Source organism: Peromyscus californicus, unplaced genomic scaffold (assembly GCF_007827085.1).
Source record: "Peromyscus californicus insignis strain IS unplaced genomic scaffold, ASM782708v3 Scaffold_18__1_contigs__length_77618521, whole genome shotgun sequence".
In the NCBI taxonomy this organism is placed as follows: domain Eukaryota; kingdom Metazoa; phylum Chordata; class Mammalia; order Rodentia; family Cricetidae; genus Peromyscus; species Peromyscus californicus.
This window is the reverse complement of record NW_026294480.1, coordinates 29,832,420-29,858,448: the sequence shown is the minus strand read 5'-3', so window position 1 is coordinate 29,858,448 and position 26,029 is coordinate 29,832,420. Positions and strand designations below refer to the sequence as shown.

Below are 26,029 nucleotides of genomic sequence, written 5' to 3'. Positions count from 1 at the left end.
AGGCGTGTGCCACCACAGCCCGGCAAGGTTTCTTTTTATTTTATGTGTATGAATGTTTTGCCTGAATGTATATATATGCACTGTGTGTGTGTGCCTGGAGCCTGAGGAAGTCAGAAGATGATGTTAGATCCCCTAGGACTTAAGTTACAGGCATATTTGTGATTGGCCATTGGGTGCTGAGAACTGAACCCCAGGGGTCCTCTACAAGAACCCCTGAGACTGAGCCATCTCTCCAGCCCCTCAAGCTTTTATGGTAGCTTTATAAAACATGTTGTAGGCATTTGGGATGTTTTGGTAGGAATTCAGTAAAGTTACCAGTTCTCAAGATACTGTGAGCATCATTTTAAACTTCAGAAAGCTAAGAAACTGTTCCCCGCTTTTTCTTGTTGGAAACTTACAGGTTCCGGCATTCTTAATGACAGTATGTGTGGTGGGATGCAACTGCTTCCGGATCCTTTGTATTCTCTCCCAACGGATAACACTTACCTGTTAACAATCACTTCCACTGATAGTGGCAGGATTTTTTTGGCTGGAAAGGATGGCTGTTTGTATGAAGTAGCATACCAAGTAAGCCTTAACATTTACGTATTTGTTTTGTTTTTTTTCTATCTCTCTTGAAGAGGAAAAGAAAAGCTTGTGTTCAGTTTTCTAATTGCATGCTATGTATATTATTAAGGAAAATACACTACAGTCTACTATCACTACTCTGTACCCATGAGACCCAGTCTCCCTCCTAGGTAAAACCCTTCTTTCTTGGGGCAGATGTGGGTATTCTGGAACTTGAGCTCAGAGCTTTACAAATGTTAGACAGGCACCGTGTCTGTAAACTGCATCACAGTTTCCTCACTGTGATAGTCTGCTTGGTATGTGGTTTTAAAGCAATGATCCTCAACCTGTGGGTCATGACCCCCTTCTGGGGTTGCATGTCAGATATTTATAGTACAAGTTGTAACCACCAAAATTACAGTTATGAAGTAGCAACAAAAATAATTTTATAGTTGGGGTCACCACAACATGAATTATATTAAAGGGTGAGAATCACTGTTTTAAAGCATGATACTGACATTGGTATATGTGTATTTATACACACATGAGTAAATACCTATTTACATGTGTGTGTGTGTATACACTAGCAGACAGCATACTTTTGTAAATGTATGTCCTTACTTAGGTTACTATTAGTTATTTTCCCAATTGGCTTTTCATTGAATAATATGTCTTGAAAGTCATTTGTTGTATTTAGGAGATATTTACTCATAGAATGATCTGTAGTTAATTTTGAAAGGTATGTTTCGCTGTACTTAAAATCACTGGTGATTTGTGGAGAGTTAGAGTTTTTTGTTTTTTTTTTTTAATTTATTTATTTACTATGTATATAGTGTTCTGCCTGCACACATCCCTGCAGGCCAGAAGAGGGCACCAGATCTCATTACAGATGGTAGTGAGCCACCATGTAGTTGCTGGGAATTGAACTCAGGACCTTTGGAAGAGCAGCCAGTGCTCTTAACCTCTGAGCCATCTCTCCAGCCCGACTTAGAGGTTTTAACGAGCGTGGGTACAGTCGTTTGTTATATGACTTTACAGGTCCTGTATTGTTTTTCTCCAAGGCAGAGGCAGGCTGGTTCAGTCAAAGATGTAGGAAGATCAACCACTCAAAGAGCTCACTCTCCTTCCTTGTGCCTTCCTTGCTTCAATTCACATTCTCAGAAGATGGTAAGTAGGAAACAAATTGGGCAAATAAAACAGATTTTTGGTACTTCCAGAGTTAACATTTTCTTCAGAAATGTGCATGCTTTGTTAAAATACTTGTCATATTAAGTTGTATTTGTTACGTCTGTTAGGTGTCTCAGAGAGCAGAAGCATTATAAAACAGAAAAATGTAGATTTTAATCTCCAATTATTTTCTGCAGATTTAGGGTCATTCCTGGGTCATGCGCCCCAAATGCCTTTCCCTCAAAACGTGTGTGTGTGGTCTGTCTCTGCATATATGCACAAGTAAGAGAGACAGATTTACATATGATAAATGGTCTAGAATTAATTCCCAGTTCAAATGTATATCTGGGGCAGGGGGTTGTTGTTTGTTTGTTTGTTTGTTTGTGTTTCAAGACAGGGTTTCTGTGTGTAGCCCCAGCTATCCTAGAACTCACTCTGTAGACCAGGCTGGCCTCGAACTCAGAAACCGCCTGCCTCTGCCTCCCAAGTGCTGGGATAAAGGCATGCACCACCACTGCTTGGCATATATCCCTGAGTTTTAACCAACTTAGAAACAAGCAGGTGGAATAATTCTAAGGTGCTTTAAAGTGAAGTAAGGCATTGGAACTTAAAAACAGTTGTATGACTGAACTTTTAGTCACGAGCCCTTCACTTGTGTGTGCGTTCTGTTAGTGTTGTCGCTGTGCTAACAGATTATTTATTTATTTACACAGACTGCGGTGGCTGCCACTGGTGAAGTGACACAGTCTTATGGAGCATGTTGTGTATTTTTAAGTTAGTACGTTGAGTAATAGATTTCATCGTGGCACCTTCTTTCTTTTTAAATTTATTTATGGGTGTATATCGGTGTGAAGTTATGGGCCTATGTATATACGTATATGTGTGTGTGTGTGTGTGTGTGTGTGTGTGTGTGTGTGTGTGTGTGTGTGTGTGTGTGCTAGGAATCAAACTCAGACCTGCAAGAGCAATAGTATGTGCTCTTTACCCTAACTTGTCCCTCCATCCCTTCTGTGGTATTTTCCCACCTAGATGTCCTTGAAAAATTAGAAATGTAGTAGTCTTTGTTTTTCTAGCATATAATAAATAATTTAAGTATTACTGGATGAAGGAATAATCTAAACTGAACATGGTGGCACATACCTCTGATCCCAGTATAGAGACGGGTTAATTTTTGGGCGTTCAAAGCCAGCCTGGGCTGCATAGCAAGTTTGAGGCCAGCCAGAATTACATGATGAGACCCTGTCTGAAAACAAAATTTTAAAAATTAAAAATTAATTTAGAAGACAAAATAAGTTGGTTTTGTATTAAGACAGAGTTTTGCTATATAGCGCAGCCTGTCTTGGTAACTCTTAATATATTTCTCTCTCTTTTTCTTAATTTTTTGAGACAGGGCTTCTTTGGCAGCCTTAGCTGTCCTGGATCTAGCTCCTAGACAAGGCTGGCCTCGAACTCACAGAGATCTGCCTGCCTTTGCCTCCTCAGTGCTGAGATTAAAGTTGTGCGCCACCACCACCCGGCTGTAATATATTTCTCAAACTCTAAGCAGTCCTTGTGCCATTGCCTCCTACAAGCTAGGATTACTGGAGAACAGCATCCAGTACCTTACCTGATGAAGTAAGTTATTTGTGCTGCCCTTGACTGTGTTCCCTAATTTGGTCCTTATGCAGATATTGTAGACTTTAATAAGCAAGCAAGGGAGTAGAGTGTAAATCCTGAATCATCAGTTTTAATTTGTTGTGAATGGACCCTGTGTTCAATTGATGATCCTCAGGGTTTGGTTTTCTTCTTTTGTTTTACTTTTAGATCCTATTGTTCAAATTGAAATTGATAATTCCAGAAATATTTTGTATACACGATCGGAGAAAGGAGTAATACAGGTAAATATGCATATTTGCTACTATTTAAAAATAGAAAAGCATTCCTGTTTTATTTCTTAAAAAATTACTGTGTGTGTGTGTGTGTGTGTGTGTGTGTGTGTGTGTGTGTGTGTACATGTGCATATGCACACCTGTGTGACACAGCTCACATGTGGAGGTGGAGGGCTTTAGGAGTCGTTCTCTCTCTCTATCATAGTTTCTGGAGATGGAATTCAAGTTGTCAAGCTGGTAGTGGCCAGTGCTGTTAGCCAGTGAATTATCTTACTGCTTATAGTGGCCAGTGCCATTAGCCAGTGAATTATCTTACTGCTTACAGTGGCCAGTGCCATTAGCCAATGAATTATCTTACTGCTTACAGTGGCCAGTGCCGTTAGCCAGTGAATTATCTTACTGCTTATATTCCTGTTTTGTTTTGCTTTGCTTTTTTTGGTTTGTTTTGTTTGTTTTTTGAGACAGGGTTTCTCGTGTAGCCCTGGCTGTCCTGGAACTCACTCTGTAGACAGGCTGGCCTCTGCCTCCCAAGTGCTGGGATTAAAGGCGTGTACCATCACACCCGGCACATCCCTGTTTTATGAAGACAATTTAGTCACTCAAACTTACCTGTGTACTGTGAATTTTGTTGTTGTTTGAGACAAATTCTCTTGTAGTTTAGGCTGGCCTTAAGCTTGCTTTGTAGCCAAGGATGATCTTGAAGTCTTCTGCCTCTACCTCCCAAGTATCTGTTATTACTGGTGTGTACCGCCACACCTGGCTTCAACTGTGTGTTTTTTTGATAAACACCTCAAACAATTTCTTAGGCCATTTTTTGTTTGTTTGACTTGCTGAGATTTCAAACATCCTGATGTTTCCTTGTCTAGTAAGTACCAAATTATTCTTTAAAAGAACAAGTCAGGTTTAATATAATGTATTATGCTATGTAATTGTATCTAAAGGAGCACTTTTTTATTCACAGGTTTATGATTTGGGCCATGATGGGCAGGGGATGAGTAGAGTTGCCTCAGTTTCACAGAATGCCATTGTCTCTGCTGCTGGAAACATTGCTAGGTAATATGTACTTTATTGTCAACTTTTCATTGCAGATATGAATATACATACATATTACACTATATATAAGTATATATCATATGTATACATAAGTATATACATTATATTGTATATATACATAGCACATATATGTTATATATACTATACTAAGATTAAATTAGGCCTTCAAACATCTCTAAAAGATGAGTGGTTAAGGAATATCATAATAAATTGTGTTTGAAACATTGTTGCTATAGACTGTCTCATGTTGGTTCAAAACATAAGGTGGTATGTCTTACTGAGTGAAGTATAGTTTTTTGTGTTCTTCTCTCTTGGACTTTTTTTTCCAAAGGTGCTGAGAATCAAACCCAAGGTCTCCCACAGACCAGGCAAGCATTCTGCCACTTAGCTGACTCTCTAGCCTTTTTTCTTGGAACTTAAAGCTCAGGTTCATTGTTGCAAATGTTATAGGTGTTATAGAAGATAACACAGGCCAGCTACTCTTGCAACAGGCCTACATAGTACAAGGTAGAATTTCATAGCTGTAATATCCTCATTTAATTCATGACAAAACAGAAACTAAGTGATACAGTGGCTTCCTTTGCCTTCTTAAAGAGCTAGAACCCAACCTGGAATCTAAGGACTTCTGTATTGGACTCTACACTGATTGTTGAATACGTCCCAAATTCCTTAGTGATCTGTAGACATTCTCCTCACTTTATAATAGAAGTCTCAACTTTTCAGTTTAGATTGTGTATAAACATGGGTAATTGCAATGATCAGATGTCATAATGAAAATCTTCAGCTTTTCCTGCTTATTAATTACAGAAATGTATATTCTGAGTGCAAACAATTAGAAAAATGGGCTTCCTTTTTCTTTATCTTCTGGAAAAATTGCCAAATGTACAAGGAAATGAACAGCATGTTAAAAAGTCATGTACTACCCTGGGTGTGGTGGTCTGTATCTAGTCCTAGACTCTGGCAGCTGAGGCAGTAGGATTTTAACTTTGAGGCTGCCTGGGCTACACAGGGAAACTCTGTCTCAAAACTATTGAATTGATAAAGAACCCAACTGTGTATTGTATCCCGACCGACCAGTTATGATTTGGGATAGCTATCTAAACTCCCCAGTCGCTAGTGTTTGCCTGTTTCTTAACCTTCTGACTAACCAAGACTTTTGGAAGCAAGTAAAGTGAGGGTATCATGTCTTTCCGCTTCCATTTTCTTGTAAGTACTGTGGTCACTTTGCAGAAAATTAGCAAGCAGGCATGGTGGAGCACTCAGAAGGTGGAGACAGGTGGATTTCTGTGAGTCATAGACCAGCCATGACTACATAGTAAGATGCTGTCTCCAAAAAAAAAAAAAAAAAAAAAAAGAAAGAAAGCCGGGCAGTGGTAGCTCACACCTTTAATCCCAGCACTCGGGAGGCAGAGCCAGGTGGATCTCTATGAGTTCAAGGCCAGCCTGGGCTACAGAACCAGATCCAGGACAGGCACCAAAACTACACAGGGAAACCCTGCCTCGAAAAAACCAAAAAAAAAAATGGAAGGAAGGAAGTTGAACTATTGTGACTATGTAATTACATAGTAAACATTTAATTTCCCAGTAGTTCTAAAATTTGGCTTTGTTTCTTTTTATTGTTCTTGACTTAGATTCTGTTTTGCCTGTAAAGTATGGCTCCTCTCTCTCTCTCTCTCTCTCTCTCTCTCTCTCTCTCTCTCTCTCTCTCTCTCTCAATACAGAATACTGTATGAATTTGCATATCATCCTTGTACAGTGGTCATGTGATTCTCATCATTCCAATTTGAATAAATATGCTGCAAAAGCCAGCACAGCTCTAAAAACTCTTAAGACTTTTTTTTTCTCTCCAAATTCTACCATTAGAATTTATGAATTATATTGGTCTTTAGTCTTTTTAATACAGAACGCTCTTCATTCATTGTCTTCTATTTTTCATAATATTGACATTTGGGAGGAAGGTACAGGAGTTATTTATAAAATATTCCAATCTCTCAATTTGTCTTCCAATCTATTGAATTTCCAGTAGTAATGTTTTGTTTCTTAAAACTAAAGCTTCCTGTCATCCAGGCTGACCTTGAATTGCTGATCTTCCTGTCCATTTCCCCAGCACTGGGATCAGAAGTGTGTACCACCACACCCGGCTCTCACTTCTTTTTCTAAGCCAGTACACACAGGTTACATAAAATAATTACATTGCTGCATCTGGAGGCGCTTAATGTCCATTCCCCACTCAAAGTTTTCTCCATTATTTATCTCCTAGTGACAGAGATCTGTTTTCTCTCTTTTAATCAGTAGTGATTGCTGCAGTGGTGATTTGATTCCTTGGGTTTATTTAGCCTTTTTACATGGTCTTTTCAATGGTTTGAGAAGAGGGCTAGTCTTAACTATACATATACTGGAGTCTTGTTACTTCCTACTGCTACTATGTTACTTTCTAAGGAGTTAATCTTATTGATTGAGACAGGGCCTCTATTATATCTCTGGCTGTCCTGGAACTAAGTACATAGACCAGGCTGGCCTCAACCTCAAAGAGATCTCCTTGGCTATGTCTTCTGAGTCCTGGGATTAAAGGCACATGCCACCATACCTGCCTCAGACTTGACTTTATAAACTAGAAATGCACTTGGGTTTTGTTTCCTGTAGGACTATTGATCGTTCCGTTTTTAAGCCGATTGTTCAGATAGCAGTGATTGAAAACTCTGAATCCCTGGACTGTCAGTTACTGGCCGTCACTCACGCAGGTACGTTTGTTTCTATATCTGCCGTGCCTGTTACGAACTTGATGATATTTGGTTTGGAAATTTATGATCAGAAACGTTTTCCCTCCTTCATTAGTTATTAAGCTATGCTGAGAAGTCATAAAATGAGGATTTATTTATTTTTTTTAAATGGGAGATGCTGTTTCCCTACTCATACTGTGATGTGTAACCAGACCTGTAAAGTGACGTGGCTTGTTTTTAGTGACAGAGCCTTAGCTGAGACACAGGTTCCCTTGACTTGTCACAAGCTCTTGCTATAGAACTTATTAAGTCACTACTCAATTCTGTGACATTTTCTAGAAATTTGTTTAAATTGCTAATCTGTGATTTCAGGCCAGTGAGGACAGTGATGTGTGCTTTTGCAGCAGTCTGTGTTTATGTGTGAAGTCTCCTCACTACACGTGTACTTCTGGTCCTTACTTTTTGTTACTGATGCATACCTTTACCCCTCATCAGGTGTGAGGTTGTATTTCAGCACTTGTCCATTCAGACAGCCATCAGCTCGGCCCAACACACTGACATTGGTTCACGTCCGACTACCTCCTGGATTCTCGGCATCTTCAACAGTGGAGAAGCCTTCAAAAGTACATAAAGCTCTTTATAGTAAAGGTAAGTTCTGAAGTACTGTAAGATTTAAGATTAGATTCTTTTTTTTTTTTTTTTTTTTTTAAATGTGCATGAGTGTTTTGCTTACATGTATGTACGTACACCATGAGCATGCCTGGGACCTTGGAGGTCAGAAGAGTGCCATTAGTTCTCCTGGAACTATGGTTTTAGCAAATGGCTTTGAGCTGCCACGTGGGACCTGGGAACTGAACCCAGGTTCTCTGCAAGAACAGCAAATGCTCTTAACTGCTGAGCCATCTCTCAGCACCACTACCACCCACATTTTTATTTATTTATTTTTTTTGAGACAGAGTCACACTGTATAGCCCTGGCTGGCCTGGACCTCTCTATGTAGACCAGGCTGGCCTTGAACTTACAGCGATCTACCTGCCTTTGCTTCCCAAGTGCTGGGGTTAAAGTTGTGCACCATTGTGCCAGGCTCTCCCATCCTGTTGTTCAGTATCCAAACTTAACTTTTCAAGAAGAATTTCTTCAAATAACTAATACTGTGTATCATCACAGCACTTTGTAAATTATAACTTTATTCACATGGCTCATGATAGAAATTAAACCCTTCTAAAGTGTAAAAGTCAGTGGATATTAGTTAATCCAGAGTTGTACAGTGATCACCACTGTCTAACTTGAAAATATTTTCCTTACCCCAGGAAAAAGGCCATGTCCACCAATAGTTGTTCTTGCTCTGGAAAACCTTTGATCTCCCTTTCTTACTAATTTGTCCATTTTGGACATTTCATATAAATAGAAGAATATGACTGGCAGAGAGTTGCGCTAAACACGATGCTTTAAAGATTAATGTTGGTAAAACGGATATTGGGACTTTTTCTCCAATTTAAAAAAATTATCATGTCTGTGGGGTTGGGGGTAGCCATGCGCCCTGGTTCATTTGTGGAAATGAGAGGACAACTTGAGGGTGGCTTCTCTCGTTCCACCGAGGGGGGTTCCAGAAGTCAGCTCAAGTTATCAGACTCGACAGCGAGCCTTTACCGGCTGAGCTATCCCACTGGCTCCTGTTCTGTTTTGAAACAGTAGTTCATTCTGGAACTCAGGCTAGCCTGGACTCACCAAGTAGCCCAGTGCAGCCTCAAAATTGCAGGTCTTGGCTCAGCCTCCCAGGTACTGGAATTACAGGAACCACCATACCCTGGGCATTTCCTTTTTATTGTTGGATAATGTTTAATTGTAGAAATCATACATTTGCATGCTTTCTACTTTGTATTGTGAATTGCACTATAAATTTTTGTGTACAGGCTTTTACAGCGTCATAGGTTTCTTACTTCTGTTGGATGAAGTTGTTGGATCATGTGGTCACTTTGCTTTACCTGTGAATAACTCTCAGATGTCTCTCAAAGCAACTAGGACAGTGTACATTCTTGCCTAGTGTGTAAAGGTGCGCTCACTTTGGTTGTATTCTTTCCTAGTGTGTAAAGGTGCGCTCACTTTGGTTGCACTCTTTCCTAGTGTGTAAAGGTGCGCTCACTTTGACTGCACTTTTTCCTAGTGTGTAAAGGTGCACTCACTTTGGTTGTATTCTTTCCTAGTGTGTAAAGGTGCGCTCACTTTGGCTGCACTCTTTCCTAGTGTGTAAAGGTGCGCTCACTTTGGCTGCACTCTTGCCAATACTTGTTTCTGTTGTGTCTCCGTCCTTGTGGAGATGTAAAGATGTTGAGCAGTTTTCCAGGTGTTATCAACACTTCCCTCTCTCCTTCCCTCTTATTGAATTGAGAGCCCGTTTGTGGATTACCTTTTCATCTGAGTATCCTTCCTATATGTGCTTTATATTTCACTGTTAGGTCTAGAATTTTTTTTCTTCTACTATGTAAATTTTATTTTGTGTGGCTGTATGTGTGTAGGCACATTTCTGCCATGTGTGAAGTCAGAGGGCAGTGTCTAGGAGTTCGTTCCTCCTCTCCCCAAGTAGGTTCTGGGGTCAAACTCGGGTCGTCAGTCTTGATTCCAAGACCTTGACGTTGATGTCCTCTTGCCTGCTTTAGATTGTAAAGTTTATGTCACTTTTCCAACTTTTTAAAGTTGGCTTCTTTTTTAATTAATAGTATTTGTATTCTCTTTGACGCCAACACAAATACAGTCAAGTTACTTTGTCTTCTCCCTCCTTCCCCCCTCCCCCTTTTCTAGACTTAAGTTTTAAACTCAGGAAATATATTCAGGAAAAAAATACTGTTCTTATTGTATATACAATGCAATAAATCCTGCAAGCTCTCTCTTTTTTAAATAATTTTTTAATTAAGAGATTTTCTATTCATTTTACATATCAACCACAGATTCCCCTATCCTCCCTCCTCCCGCCCCCCAGCCTTTGCCCCCAACCCACCCCCTATTCCCACCTCTTCCAAGGCAAGTTCTCCCATGGGGAGTCAGCAGAGCCTTTACCCTGTTACCCAAACCACACAGAGATGCAACAAAGAAAGAGAACTACAGACCAGTCTCCCTCATGAACATTGATGCAAAAATACTCAATAAAATATTAGCAAGCTCTCCTTTTTAAAGTAATTTATTTTAATTTTAAGTGTATTGGTTTTTGCCTGCATGTATGTCTGTGCACCACGTGCGTGCCTGGTGCCCCTAGAGGTGAGACAAGGGCATCCAATCCTCTGAAACTAAAGTTAGAAATGGTTGTAAGCTGCCATGTGGGTGCTGGGGATGGAACCCACGTCCTCTGAAGAGCAGCCAGTGCTCTTAACCACTTGCCATATCATTCCCTGAAAATTGCAGGTTTTCCAAAGTTCCACAGACTAGAATTTAAGAATTGTCCTCTGCCACTTTAATATAAACTACTGGCACTGTATAGTTAACCACTTAAATATGGTTCTGACCTACAGCAATAATGAACAGAAGATTGATGTTACTAATGTTAGTCTTAAGGGCACAATTTGGGTAGAGAAGCTAGAATCAAGCATAGGAGAGTATGCACTGGCACCTGTATCTATTTTTTAGTCATGATGTATTTGATTTCACTGGTACGTAGACTATTTCACTGACTGAGAAGACACTGACATGAAGAAAAAATTTATATACTTAATAAGCTTTTATAAGTTACTAATGAAAATTGATAAGCTTCAAACAGAAAAATGAAAAAAATAAACGTTTCTCTAAAGCACTCACGATAAGATCAATAACATGTAATAAGTGCTTTCTAATGACCGCAGGTTCTGTGTGTGTGTGCACACTTGTGTAGGTCCTGTGATTTCTAATGATCTCAGGTTCTCTGTGTGTGTGTGTGTGTGTGTGCACACTTGTGTAGGGCCTGTGATTTCTAATGATCTCAGGTTCTGTGTGTGCACACTTGTGTAGGGCCTGTGCTTCCTAATGATCTCAGGTTGTGTGTGTGTGTGTGTGTGTGTGTGTGTGTGTGTGTGCGCGCACTTGTGTAGGGGCCTGTGATTTCTAATGATCTCAGGTTCTGTGTGTGTGTGCACACTTGTGTAGGACCTGTGCTTCCTAATGATCTCAGGTTCTGTGTGTGCACACTTGTGTAGGTCCTGTGCTTCCTAATGATCCCAGGTTCTGTGTGTGTACGCACACTTGTGTAGGACCTGTGATTTCTAATGATCTCAGGTTCTGTGTGATTGCAATTGTGTAGGGACCTGCAGACAGCGTCAAGGGTCATTCCTCAGGCTTAACCCACCTCTTTCAGTTTTCTTGAATTTTCTTTTCTTGTTTTGGAAACAAGTCTCACTGGCCTGGAACTCACTGAGTAGGCTCGGCTGGTTGGTCATTGAGCCCCAGGCTTCCGCTCATATCCATCTCTCCAGAGTAGAGATTATGGGAATTGAACCTGAATCCCTCTGCTTACAGGGCAAGCATTTACCAACTAACGTATCTCTCCAGCCATGTACATGGTTCTTTCAAGGCGTTTATTTTTACTTATTTTGTAACTTGTTGAATTAGACCTCCTTTCTGTTTCTTGATGTATATACAGTGTATAGGTCTGGTATTTCCTTTGTTCAGTTTATTTGTAAACATTTTTAGTTATACATCTTATTTTCCCAAACACTGTTTATTTAAAAACAGAGTCCTATTCTTTCCCCATTAGATTGTTTCCACCATTGTATAAATTGTATATACTGTTGATAATTGTTAAAGTTATTGAGAATACAGGTTATTTAGCATCATGTAATAATATTTTGTGTGTTTAACTTTTAGGAATTCTACTGATGACAGCCTCAGAAAATGAAGATAATGACATTTTATGGTGTATCAACCATGATACATTTCCTTTCCAAAAGCCAATGATGGAAACTCAGGTCAGTTGTTTTGAGACTTCCAGTGAAACTAGTGTGTGGTGTGGGTCAGACCCAGAGCTCTGTGCATGTTAGTCAGGAATTCAGTTGTTGGACACATCCCTATTCCAGTTACAGATGTTTTAAATGAGCAGTAGTATGGTAAATAACTTTGTCTATTGAATTGTTGCTATTTTCATAATAATTAATATATGATTAGAAATCTTTGAGGGGCACTGGAGAGATGGTTTGATGTTCGATCATGAAGACTAGAGTTCTGATCCCAGCACCCACATCAGTGGCTGACAAACACCTATAGCTCCACCTATAAGGGATCTGATGCTCTCACCTTGTTCTTTGTTCATCTGTGCACTAATGTGCACATACACTTACCACAGACACAAACATGAGCACATGTATACACAAACTTTTTTATTTAATGTGTCTTAGTGTTTTTCCTGTATGTATGTATGTACACTGTGTGCATCCCTGGTACCCACTGAGGGAAGACAAGTGCTGGGAATCAAAACTGGGTCCTCCAGAAGATCAACAAGTATTCTTATCGACTGAGCCTTCTCTCCAGCTCCAAAGAAAGCAACCTTAATTAAGAGTAAAGAAATGTATCTTCTTAATCCTTATTGTTTGTTTTTTATCTCTGTCAATAGTCACACACACACACACACACACACACACACACACACACACACACACACACTCAGACAAAGAAAATCGTTTTGGCAGTTCTCATTATGTAGCCTTAGATGGCTAGATCTGGCTAACCGTGAACTCAGAGACCCACCTGTCCCTGCCTCCCAAGTGCTGGGATTATAGGCATGTGATACCTTACTTGGCCTTAAAAACATCTTAAAAAGGAAACATTGGGTTGAGCGTGGTCATGCACACCTTTAGTTCCAGCACTCAGGAGGCAGAGGCGGGCAGATCTATGTGGGTTCAAGGCCAGCCTGGTAAAGCTTCATGTTGTAATACATATAAGAATTCAGAACTCAGAAAGATACAAGTGCAGTCCTGATTTGGGGGCAGGGATAAGGCTCGAAATTTAGCTCAACATCGCTTTGGAGGATTGAATAACTTTGGCACTCTGATTTCCTCATGTATAATAGTTGCCATAGTACTTTTCCTCTGTGAAGATACCATGGGATTAAATGAAATCATATACAGAACACACCCAGATCATTGCCTGGACAGAGGAAGGGTCTGATAAATGTTAACTTTCTGTTGTTTTGTTTATTGAGATTGGCCTTACTCAAAAGCCCAGGCTAGTCTGAAACTCAGTGTCTAGCCTTGGCTCATCTCAGACTTCGTGTTCCCCCTGCTTTAGCCTCTTCAGTGCCTGGATTACAGTCATGAGTCACCACACCCAGCTTAACTATTTTTTAAGTAATTTGTATAATATTTGAGTTCTCAATCAGATGTGAACTTTTATTTAAAAATAAAAATATCAGCCACCAAAAATAGTGTGTGACTGATAAAATTCTAGTTTTCTAAAAGTAAGTATACAAGAGACACACTTGGAAAATTTGTATAGACTGGGCATTGAATTAATTAGGGAATTGTCAGCATTCTTAAATGTTACAATGATTCATGGTTTAAGAGAATATCGTTATTTTCTGGAGATCCATTCGGAAGTATTTAGGGTGATGTGTCTTCACTTTAAATGGTTCAGTAGAAGAAAGGAGAGAGAAAGCAGCTATATCAAGACAGTAGTTGTTGAGGTTAGGTGTTATGCATAAAAACGGAGAGAATATCTTAACATTTTCCAGTGCTCGAAATGTGTTTTCTAAAATATCTTAGAATATTAAAACACTTGTTTTTAAAGGATCTTACTTTAGGAGGGAAATAGAACAACAAAGGAGAGCATAGTCTATGGCAGCAAACACCACTGAGTCTGCCAGTTACATCCATCTGTACGGGGACTTAGATGGCCAGTCTCTGGCTGGTGAACTAACAGAGCAGTGGAACGGGTAGCTTATCTTAGGAATGCCTTGTGCTGTAGACTGCGGAGGTCAGCAAGCCTGCTGGTCCAGCCTGCTGGTCCAGCCTGTGCTCCTAGCCTTGGAGACAGAATCAGAGAGACTAGGCTTGGGGAAGCCTGGAAAGCATAGTGAGGGTGTCTCTAAAAAAGGAAGGAAGAGCAAAAGAGACAGACTTCATATAGAAGATGCTGTTTAAAAGAATAGTATAGTAACAAGCTAAATAGGTGTTGAAGATACTCAGGTTACTGGACTTCGGGAAGTTTCTTTGGTTATTTTGTTATTTATTTATTTGCTTATTTATTTTTGTGATTTTTATTTCCTAGAAGCTTTGGCATATATGATTTCAACAAATTATGACAACAGTGTATTTTTTTTTTTCATAGATGACAACCCGTGTTGATGGTCATTCCTGGGCTCTTTCTGCAATAGATGAATTAAAAGTGGATAAAATAATCACACCTTTAAATAAAGATCATATTCCAGTAACTGATTCGCCGGTTGTTGTGCAGCAGCACATGTTGCCTCCAAAGAGATTCGTTCTCCTCTCAGCACAGGTGTGTGCATATCTGCTTACGGCGGAGGCAGACGAGGCTGTGTGCAGGGTGCAGAGGTCTTCTTTTCATAGCAGTGCTGACAATGGAACCCAGGAACTCCTCCTGCAGGCTAGCGGAACACTGTACCACTGAGCCATACCCCTGCTCTGGTGTTATGCCCAGTTTCAGGCACCTAAGGGTGGAGGTGGTTCTTGTAGTCTGTCCCGAGGATGAGAAACGTTAAATTTTTGCATTTTGCTTTCACGTGATTTTCTTAGTTTGTGATTTAACTCTTCATTGAAGAATTTCCCATACAGACAAGTTTAAAGTAGTCAATAACAGTTATTCTTAAGAATTTGTTTTGTACTGGAGTATTTTTTTTTTGAGATTTATTAAGAAAATTAAACAAAACTTGTACTTTCCTCTAGTACATTTATAATTTTATTTTGTTCTTAAATCTTGAATCTGTTTGGAATGTATCCTGGTTAATGGATGGCTAAGGATTCAGCTTTATTTTTGTATGAATAGACATATATAGGCCAACAAAAAATAATAATATGAATAATATAACTAATTCTCTGGTTTGAGGAGCAGCATAACAGGGGCAAAAATACTAATTTTTTGTAGATATGGGAATTGAATATAGGTTGTTGTGCAATCTTTTTGTCTGGTTTATTTTATATTCTTGGAGTTGCTTATTGTTAAATAAGGTAGCAGTCAGTCATTACCGGCCAGGCTTTCTGTGAGTGTTACTGGGGAGAGAACTTAGGGTCTGTGCATGCCAGGCTAGAGCTCCACCCCTGAGCTACATCTCCAGCCCTCCACTAGTCAGCGTGGTAATCGCTTACTTGTCTCTCTCGCTTTTAACTTCTTAGGGTAGTCTTATGTTTCATAAACTGAGACCTGTAGATCAGCTGAGACATCTGCTTGTGAGTAACGTGGGTGGAGATGGAGAGGAGATTGAAAGATTCTTCAAATTACATCAGGTAATTATGCCCTGTAGTGTGATATTTTAAATAAGGCAGCAATAAGGATGTTAAAATTCTTGGTAAATTGGTAGTAAAACATTGTAATACACAGATCTTCTGTTCTCTTTTGTGCTCGAATCAGCATATATGCACTGATACTGAAAGTAGTGAAGTCATAGGACTGCTCCAGACTCATTCTCTGATTTTGACAAATCCTTATTAAGGTGTACTAGTAAGAATTTGATATTGAAGTCGTATGATAAATACACTATTTACTAAAAGCACCAGGCCTTAATTTATGAGCATGCACATGTAGTGTGTGTTCCCAAGCACACTGCATAAGGCAGGAAGTTGAAGCAAAATGTGGAGACATTAGTAGTTAATAGCTGTAACTCTAGTTGATAGATTTAAAACTGAGAAGGCTTAGTTAAAATTAGTACTGTCTAATTAATGTTAAGTGTACTGACCCAGGATTCAAACTACCTGCTGAAAATATTCCAAAAATGGAATGAGAAGCTTGTATTCACTGACTTTAATTTTAGTTTTACTTTCTGCTTTTTGTTAACTGTGCTGTAAGGACTATTACATACTAGCTTCTTTTTTTTGGTTTTTCGAGACAGGGTTTCTCTGTGTAGCTTTGCGCCTTTCCTGGAACTCGCTTTGGAGACCAGGCTAGCCTCGAACTCACAGAGATCCGCCTGGCTCTGCCTCCCAAGTGCTAGGATTAAAGGAGTGCGCCACCACCGCCCGGCTCATACTAGCTTCTTAAAATAGTACCTAGCACATGATAAGTACTCAATAAATGTTGACTCTTGGTGATAATGTCTCAAAATTAAAAAGCTAGACTACAATAATAAAAAATAAAGAGTAACAGTTGATCAGAGCTTAATAAAGAGAAAGCATCTTTAATACTAGTGCCTGAGCTAAACTTTAAATCTGGGCTGTTCACTTTATTGCTATCAGTTGATTTCATTACTGTTGAACACTGGTTTAACGACTGGATGTGTCTTTAATTGTTCCTTACAGGAAGACCAAGCTTGTGCAACTTGCCTTATCCTCGCTTGTTCTACTGCTGCCTGTGATAGAGAAGTGTCTGCTTGGGCTACACGGGCATTCTTTAGGTATTCATCAGGGTGGAGTGTGAGTCTGTGTGTGTGTGTGTGTGTGTGTGTGTGTGTGTGTGTGTTTATGTAATGAGCCACTGTGGGGGGGGCGTTCTGAGAGTTGGACATAGGGCTTTTTGCACATGCTATACAAGCACTAAGTACTCTACCACTGAGCTACATCCCAAAATGCCCATCAAATACCTTAGTAATATTGTGATTATATTTATATATGGAAGACCTGCTTTTTTTTTTTCATTTTATTTTATTTATTTTATATATATATGAGTGTTCTATCTGCATGTATGCCTTTATGCCAGAAGAGGGCATCAGATCCCATTATAGATGGTTGTGAGCCACCATGTGGATGCTGGGAATTGAACTCAAGACCTCTGGAAGAGCAGCCAGTGCTCTTAACCACTGAACCATCTATCCAGCCAGCCTGCTTTTTTGTTTGTTTGGTTTTTATTTGTTTATTTGGTGGTACTGGAAGTTGAATCTAGGATCTTAAACATGCTAAGCTGTATCTCCTGGGCGACTTTTAAAAAAAAAAAAAGTTGTTATTTTTGTGCATGGGTGTTTTGCCTGTGTGTGTCTGTGTAGCTCATGCATGCAGTGCTTTTGGGAACCAGAAGAGTGCATGGATTACCTGTGACTCCAGTTATAGACAGTTGTGAGCTGCCATGTGGGTGCTGAATATAGAAACCAGGTCCTCTGCAAGACTACCCAGTGCTCTTAACTGTTGAGCCGTCTCTCCAGCCATCTGGGTCTTTTATTTTTGCGAGGGAGAGCCTCACCATTCAGCCTGTGGTAGCTGTGTTACCTCTTGAGTGCTGGGGTTAAAGAGACACCACTTTTGGACTACTTTTAAAAATGATTACCAGTGTGATAGCTTAAGGCTTTGCCAAACAGAGGAAATAGGCAAATTATTAAAATTCATTAATAAGAGTGAAATCAAGAAAAATTATACTGCTGATGGAACGGGCTGATTAGCCCACTGCATGTATACTGTTCTCTAGGTTTTCTTTAAATTTTGGTTGAGTTTTGCGCCTTTCACCAGTTTCTCCCCTCCGTCTTTTTTCCTTCCTCAAACATGACCAGTTCTGTTTTACGTGTATCACTGGCACTAAGAAATTCTGAGACAGTAAGGAAACTTGGTGTTGAAGAGAGAGTTTTTTTTTCAGTGCTGGAGATTAAACCAGGACTCCTACTTCCTACTCAAGCATTGCGCCGTTAACCTTTGCCCCAGCCTTCAGAGATTTTCTTTGTGTAAAATACTTCACCAAGAATTTGAAGTATGAGTATGCTGTATAATTTTTAAATTTATAGGGCTGCAGTGATGGCTGAGGAGTTAAGAGCACTGGCTGCCCTTTTAAAGGACCCAGGTTCAAATCCCAGCACCCACATGGTAGCTAACAACTATCTGTCACTCTATTTCAGGGCATCTGATCCCCATCTGTAGACTCCATGTGCAAGGTAGTCCATGGTGCACAGACATAGATTCAGGCAAGACACCTATACACATAAAGATAAATCTTTTAAAAACTAGTTTGTAAATTTACGGCTAATCATATTCTATCAGAGAGACTACAGTGTCATGTCATTAATTAAGTAAACTATTCGTTACATATCTTTTTTTTAGACATTAGTAGAGTCCCTCTAATTTCCTGGTAGCAGTTTCAAATCAACAGTTGTCAAAGAATTATGCTAGGTACAAATCTCATTGTCAGCACCATTTATATAAATAAGCTAAACAGGAACAGGAGTTACCCCAGCTTTTGTAGGATGCACAATTGCTGTGGGATGGTCTGTATGTCAAATGTGTTGCTGATTGGTCAATAAATAAAACACTGATTGGCCAGTAGCCAGATAGGAAGTGTAGGTGGGACTAACAGAGGAGAACTGAGAACAGGAAGGTGGGAGGAGACACTGCCAGCCGCCGCCATGACAAGCAGCATGTGAAGATGCCAGTAAGCCACGAGCCATGTGGCAAGGTATAGATTTATAAAAATGGATTAATTTAAGATATAAGAACAGGTTCGAGGCCAGCCTAGTCTCCAAAGCGAGTCCCAGGAAAGGCGCAAAGCTACACAGAGAAACCCTGTCTCGAAAAAACCAAAAAAAAAAAAAAAAAGTATTAGAACAGTTAGCAAGAAGCCTGCCACGGCCATACAGTTTGTAACCAATATAAGTCTCTGTGTTTACTTGGTTGGGTCTGAGCGGCTGTGGGACTGGCGGGTGACAGAGATTTGTCCTGACTGTGGGCCAGGCAGGACCACTCCAGCTCCACACAATTTAATCGAAGTTGTTCTTTGGTCACACAAATAGGTATGGTGGTGAAGCACAGATGAGATTTCCAGCCACTCTTCCCACTCCAAGTAATGTTGGTCCTCTCCTGGGGTCTCCCATGTATTCTAGTGAGTATGGAACACTGAAATGAAACTGGTTTATATTTTAGAAGAGATGACATACTTTATGCAATAGAGAATTTTAATGTTTTGTTAGTACTTCTGTCTTAGTGATGAAAAGGTCTACACAGTGACTGTTGAATATTTTTTTGTTTGTTTATTTGTTAGGGGGCTTTTGGTTTCTTTTTTGGTTTTTGTTTGTTTTGAGATAGAGTCTTTCTATGTAGCCTTGGCTGGCCTGGAACTTGCTATGTAGACCAGGCTGGCTTTGAACTCAGAGAATCCCCCTGCCTCTGTCTCCCAATGCTGGAATTGAAAGTGTGTGCTGCTACCACTTCTCACAATATTGAATCTTTAATGAATACTAAGAAGCAACATAAATTGTAACCAGTAGTATTTCCAGAGCTCATTTAGTATTCAAAGAGAAAGAGATAAAGAAGAAAATTTCCTTAATCAAGTAATAAGCAAGTCCGTATTGGTGTCTTCCGAATGGGAGAAAGTTGGTTGACGAATTAAAAATAGGATGCATGTCTGATTCTTGGTATGATAGGTAGTGTTATTCCTCAGTCACACTCATAGTATCTCCTTTACATAATCTTGATCAGATTCAGAGCAGTGGGAAAGTATTTTACGAGTCTCTTTTTCATTTGCAGGTTCTCCTCTCCCTGGTGGTAGTGCCTATCCAAATCCACCCCATTTGGGGACACCATCCCATGGTATCTCTTTTCTGTGTTTTAGCTTTTTACTTCTGTTCATTTTGAAGAGCTAACACTATTAATTTATGTTTAATATTTAATGTGAAATATATTAACTTGCCTAATCCCTTAAAAAAATAAAAACAAAAGTCAGAGGATGAGGAGATAATTCAGACGATAGAATGCTTCACATAAGCCTGAAGACCTAAGTTCAATCCTCACAACCCATGTAAAACAGCCAGCATGGTGGTATGTCCTTGCAATCTCCAGCACTGGGGGAAGCTTCCTGGCCAGCCAGCTTGATCTGCTAGCTGAGTTCCAGGCCTGAGAGAGATAGTTTGAACAGGAACAACAACCAAGGTTGTCCTTGGCAGCCCAGATGCATACTTATAATCTTGTTTGGTCTATACGTCCATGCACACACAGATCAGCACACCTGCCAGCACTCAGCTAACAGAAGTGGCATCCAAGCTGGTTTTTGCATTTGACTCTGAATGTATCAGGAACTCCTGTAACAGTGTGGCATCCTCTCACTGGCATATGGAGATTAACTGGGTCCTCATGACTAATTCATTCTTTTTCACTCCCACATTAGAAACAGTTTTGATTGCAGGTTTTCTTACTTTTCATCCTGCCTTGCCAACATGTGAAAGTTTAGCTGAGAAAACCCTTCCAAGTTTACACTTTTTATCAAGCAAAATCAAATGTATCTCTATTGCTTCCATTATCTCTAAATATTTCCCTTTTTTGGTCAGGATCACCAAATGGATTATTGAAATTTCTAAGCATTCTTTCTTTCTTTTTTCTTCTTTCTTCCCTTGTTTTTCTTTGTATGTGTCTGTGTGTCTGTGTCTGTATCTGTATCTGTGTTTGTCTCTGTTTCTCTGTAGCTTTGACTGTCCTGGAACTCGCTCTATAGACCAGGCTGCCCTCAAACTCACAGAGATCTGCCTGCCTCTGCCTCCCGCAGATTTCTTTTTTAACAAACTTATTGAGAATTTCATACATGCATACAGTGTGTTTGAGCATATTTACCCCCAACTCCTTCCAGAACCACTATCCAAAACCCCCACTCCTCAACCTGTGTCCTCTTTTTTTAAATAGCCCGCCCAGTGCAGTTTGTGCTGTGTGTATACTAATGGACATGGGCCATCCACTGTAGCATACAAGGCCCACAACAACTCTTAAACCCAGACAGAAGCCATCAATTGTTAATAGCTCCTCAGCCGGAGGTAGAGGCTCTGAGCCCTTCCCTGTCCCATGCTGGAATGTTGGCTGGCTCAGTCTTATGTAACCAGCCATACTGTGAGTTCCTGATGGAGCAGTGTCCAGAAGACACTGTCTCACCCTGTTCCTCTGACCTCTGGTTCTCACAGTCTTTTTACCCTCTTCCATGATGGTCCCTGTGCCTTCTGGTGGTGGGTTAGAGTTGGGCTATGATGTAGATGTCCCGTTGTGACAGAAGACTCCACAGGGACTTATTCCCCCTTCATTTCACCTTCTTGTGAGTTTCTTTGGTAGCCACCGTCTATGGCACAAAGAAACTTCTCTGATAAGGACTGCGAGCTACACTGATCGTTGGCTATAGAGATGTGAATTAAAAGGCTGCTTGATACTATGTCCATTTCACAAAACAATGGTAGTAGGTTGGAGCTCATGAGCCCCGAGGGTGAACCTAGGATTTACTTTTCCGAGACTTTGGTGTTTGTTTACAGGCGCTCAGCCTCCTACCATGTCAACCCCAATGTACGCTGTGGGAAACCCAGCAATGCAGGCTGCGAGCATGAGTGGTTTGACTGGGCCAGAGATTGTGTTCTCCGGAAAACACAATGGTATTTGCATTTACTTCTCTCGAATCATGGGGTAAGTATTTTGTAGCCTACCTTACTACTGTCCCATTTTCACCTATTTGCAAGAGTGAAATATTCCTAAATCCATATTTGGGACATTACGTGGTGAATGTTTTGGCACTGTTAGCCCTTTAACTGTATTCATTGTTTTATTTCTGTGCATATAGCCTTAGCTTATATCTTCATGCACATTAGTAGCTAGCCCTATAACTGAACAGTATGTATCTAGATTTCAGCTGGGCAGGTCTGGTCTTACATGGCTCACTCATGCATATGCAATCAGATGCTGCAACAGTAGAGTTTTATTTATCCTGGCTGGATTGCTATGTGCTTCGAGGCCCTTTTATCCACTGGTGTGAAATGGGCACATAGTTCTGTTCTCTGTATGGCCTCATCCTTCAGTAGGACAATCAAGGATTTGCCTCTTGCTGGTGGCAGGGTTGCATGAGAAGGTAGAAACTTGGAAAGCCCCTCCGTGCCTGTTTACAACAGTGCCATTCTCTGTCTAGCCTTATCTGGCCAACCTTGATTCAAAAGATGGGAAGGAGTCTCCATCCCTTTAAGGATGGTGTGGAAGTCATCCTGCAGAGGAAATGAGTAGAGGGAAGGATGAATGATGGTGCCCCATCTGTAGTCCTTCCATCCCTTCTAATTAGCTGCTGTGCCTGGATATATATTGATACATGTTGAGATAAATGCTGGTGTGCATGTTATAATTTTTACTTTATATGTAGAAATGCTTTTCCTGCATGTATGTATGTGTACTGCCTATATGCCTGATGACCATGGAGGCCAGAAGAGGGCATCAGATCTCCTGGAAGTAGAATTATAAATTGTTAGCTGTCATGTGGGTGCTGGGAACTGAACCTAGATCCTCTGCAAGAGCAGAAAATGCTCTTAACCAGGGAGTTTTTTCTTCAGTAGGTTTTCATTTAATAAACTCATTCTGTAGTAATAGGGATATGATGTTTGAAAGTTTTCCCACTTTTTTCTTTTCTTAAAATTATACATATTATTGGTGTGTATGCATAATGGAGAAGAAGCTTATGCCACAATATACATGTGGATGTCAGAGGACATTTGTGATCAGTTCTCTCCTTCCAGCTTCACATGGGCTCTGGGGGTGGCATTCAGGCCACTGGGCTTGTACTACAAGTAAGTGTCTTTTCTTGCTGAGCCATCTCTCGAGCCCCGTTTTCTAGGAAACTTAGAACATGTTAAAGTAAGTACAATTATGTTCCTGCAGAAAAGTAACTACATGTTATAAAATGTTGCATTCATTTATAATATACTAATTAAAACTCTTTTTGTTCCAGAAATATTTGGGATGCTAGCTTAGTTGTTGAAAGAGTATTCAAGAGTTCCAACAGGGAGATCACTGCAGTAAGTGATATTATATGTCATCTTGTTTGTATGTAACCAGTAGATGATGTTAAAAGATGGTGTCTCATGTGTCTTCATGTTGGAAGTGAGGTGCAGTGATTGTTCTATCTAGGTGTTGGTGTTCTCACCCTGTACACCGTCCTCTCGCTAGTTTGGGTCTTGTCCCAGTCACTTCTGAGTGCGGCTTTCACAGCCTGCTGCTCCACTTCCGAAGGGTGCTGTGAGGGTCAGAGTCAGCCTAACACTTAGTGTCCCCTGTCTGCTCCCGCTTCTCCTTGGCCTTTATGCAGGATACTCTCACAATTTCAGCACTCACACACTTCTCAAATTGCTCTAAGGAAATTTCTTACAGAGCTTTGTCATCACAGAACAGGTAGGGAAATTTCTTTAGAGAATCTGGAACATCACTTTTGTTTTCAATTCTTTTTAAAATGGTAAAGTATCGGGTATTTTTTGTTTTCCTTTACTGTTCTTTGCTTTCTTGACTGTTCTGGTTTTCTGTCTGGTTTTTTTTTTTTTTTTTTTTTTTTTGGTTTTTCGAGACAGGGTTTCTCTGTGTAGCTTTGCGCCTTTCCTGGAACTCACTCTGTAGACCAGGCTGGCCTCGAACTCACAGAGATCCGCCTGGCTCTGCCTCCCGAGTGCTGGGATTAAAGGCGTGCGCCACCACCGCCCGGCACTCTGTCTGGTTTTTTGTTATTGTTTTTCAAGACAGAGTCTTGCTATGTATTTCAAGCTGGTTTTGATGTTGTGATTTTTCTACTACGACCTCCAAGTACTGGGATTGTACACATGCACTGACATATATAATCAACCCAAATAGTGGTGCTCCTTTAGAGTTCACATTTCTTTCTTTTTTCTTTTATTAATATCTTAAGGGGGTTTTGTTTGTTTGTTTTTCAAGACACAGTTTCTCTGTGTAACAGTCCTGGCTGCCCTGCAACTCACTTTGTAGACCAGGCTGACCTTGAACCGTCTGCCTCCCAAGCGCTGGGGTTAAAGGTGTGCACCACCACTACCCAGCTTAGAGTTCATGTTTCTAATACTAAGAATACACTTTATTTAACATAGTATTTGTTTGCACTTCAGAATTGGCTGAATTAGTGATTAATGACAGCAGAAAGAAGGTTCCCTTGAAGACAAGATGATTGATTAATAGCCAGAAAAGGCCATGAGGATGTGGGTGGTGTTAATATGCTGTACTGGGATCTGGGTGATGACCACAGAAATGTGAAAAGTAATTAAGATGTTTTACTGTAGATAAATTATATGTTAATATTAAAGGAACGGGAAGGGAAGGACATGGGTAACCTTCATTACTTTTCATTTCGGCTAACTGGTTGTTCAGTGGACTTAAGAACTGTAGTGTTTATAAAGATAGCATAGCTCAAAACTAAAATTGTATACAGTCAGCACTGACTCTAATTAGACTTTTTTATGCATACACGTTTTCTATGTCTTTAAACTTGAAACTCTCGCTCTTACAGATTGAAAGCAGTGTGCCTAGCCAGCTGCTAGAGTCTGTGCTACAAGAACTGAAGGGTTTGCAGGAATTTCTAGACAGAAATTCCCAGTTTTCTGGAGGACCACTAGGAAATCCAAAGTAAGAACCAGATTTATGTATTTATTCACTTTTTTTTTCTTTTCTGTGTATGAAAGATGCCTTTTCTTCTTTCTTTGAGGTGCTGAGCTGAAACCCAGGGCCTTGCACATGCTAGGCATGCTAAGCAAGTGCTCTACCACTGCAGTACAGGCCTAGCTGTTGAGTTTTCCTTTCTATTTATTTTGTTGAACCATTAGACCTGTACCATACAGTCTTTTTTTTTTTTTTTTTTGGAGACAGGGTTTCTTTGTGTAGCCCTGGCTATCTTGGAACTCACTCAGTAGACTAGACTGGCCGTGAACTCAGAGATCTTCTCTGCCTCCCAAGTGCTGGAGTTAAAGGAGTATGCCACCACTTCCTGCCAGTCATAATTTTTTTTAAGACAGGGTCTCACTATGTAGCGTTGGCTATCTGGAACTCACCTCATAGACCAGGCTGGCCTCAATATCACAGAGATCTGCCTGCCTCTGTCTCCTGAGTGCTGGGGATTAAAGGTTTGTGTCACCACACCCAGTCTAAGAGCTATCCTATGAAATTGCACTTTTCTGTAGATTCTGGTGTATTCACAAGGTTATACACCATCACTTTTATCTAATCCTGGAATGTTCTCCTTGTACCAGAAAGAAACTGTCCATTATCAGTCCCTCTCCATTTCCTCTCTTCCAGTCCTTGGGACCAGTAATCTGCTTTCTGTCACAGTGAATCTGCCTAAGTTTACCTAAATGAAAATATGCAATATTATTTTTTGTGCCTGGATTATTCCTTTCTGTAATGTTAAGAAAGACTGTGGCCATTTCTATTTTATTATTTCTCTATTTTTTAAAATCACATTTATTTGGAATTGTGTGGGTGGGAGGTGTGTGTGCCATGGCATCTATGTGGCAGTCTGAGTACAAGTTGCCTGAATTGGTTCTCTCCTTCCACTATGCAGGTTCTGGAGATCCTGCTCTGGTCATTAGACCTGGCAACAAGCATTGTCACTTACTAAGCTGTCTTAGCCGCCTAGACATGTTATTTTCTTTTTTTCTTTCTTTTTTTTTTTTTGGTTTTTCGAGACAGAGTTTCTCTGTGTAGCTTTGTGCCTTTCCTGGAACTCACTCTGTAGCCCAGGCTGGCCTCGAACTCACAGAGATCCGCCTGGCTCTGCCTCCGGAGTGCTGGGATTAAAGACGTGCGCCACCACCGCCCGGCGACATGTTATTTTCAACAGCATCCATTCTTTCTAGCCATGTTC

At 40.3% G+C, this 26,029-nt stretch overlaps 1 protein-coding gene across 1 annotated transcript in view; it reads left to right on the top strand.

Moving 5' to 3' along the window:
* Nup155 (nucleoporin 155) overlaps window positions 1-26,029 on the top strand; it is a 57,120-nt gene that overhangs the window by 7,753 nt on the left and 23,338 nt on the right. Inside the window, exons 6-20 of the mRNA XM_052743176.1 lie at window positions 401-567; window positions 1,608-1,713; window positions 3,517-3,590; window positions 4,543-4,634; window positions 7,278-7,375; window positions 7,850-8,002; window positions 12,182-12,282; window positions 14,636-14,806; window positions 15,661-15,771; window positions 16,780-16,874; window positions 19,185-19,273; window positions 19,918-19,980; window positions 21,675-21,822; window positions 23,126-23,192; window positions 24,680-24,795. Of these exons, the coding sequence (XP_052599136.1) occupies window positions 401-567; window positions 1,608-1,713; window positions 3,517-3,590; window positions 4,543-4,634; window positions 7,278-7,375; window positions 7,850-8,002; window positions 12,182-12,282; window positions 14,636-14,806; window positions 15,661-15,771; window positions 16,780-16,874; window positions 19,185-19,273; window positions 19,918-19,980; window positions 21,675-21,822; window positions 23,126-23,192; window positions 24,680-24,795 (1,651 nt within the window). The remainder of the gene's footprint in view (window positions 1-400; window positions 568-1,607; window positions 1,714-3,516; window positions 3,591-4,542; window positions 4,635-7,277; window positions 7,376-7,849; window positions 8,003-12,181; window positions 12,283-14,635; window positions 14,807-15,660; window positions 15,772-16,779; window positions 16,875-19,184; window positions 19,274-19,917; window positions 19,981-21,674; window positions 21,823-23,125; window positions 23,193-24,679; window positions 24,796-26,029) is intronic.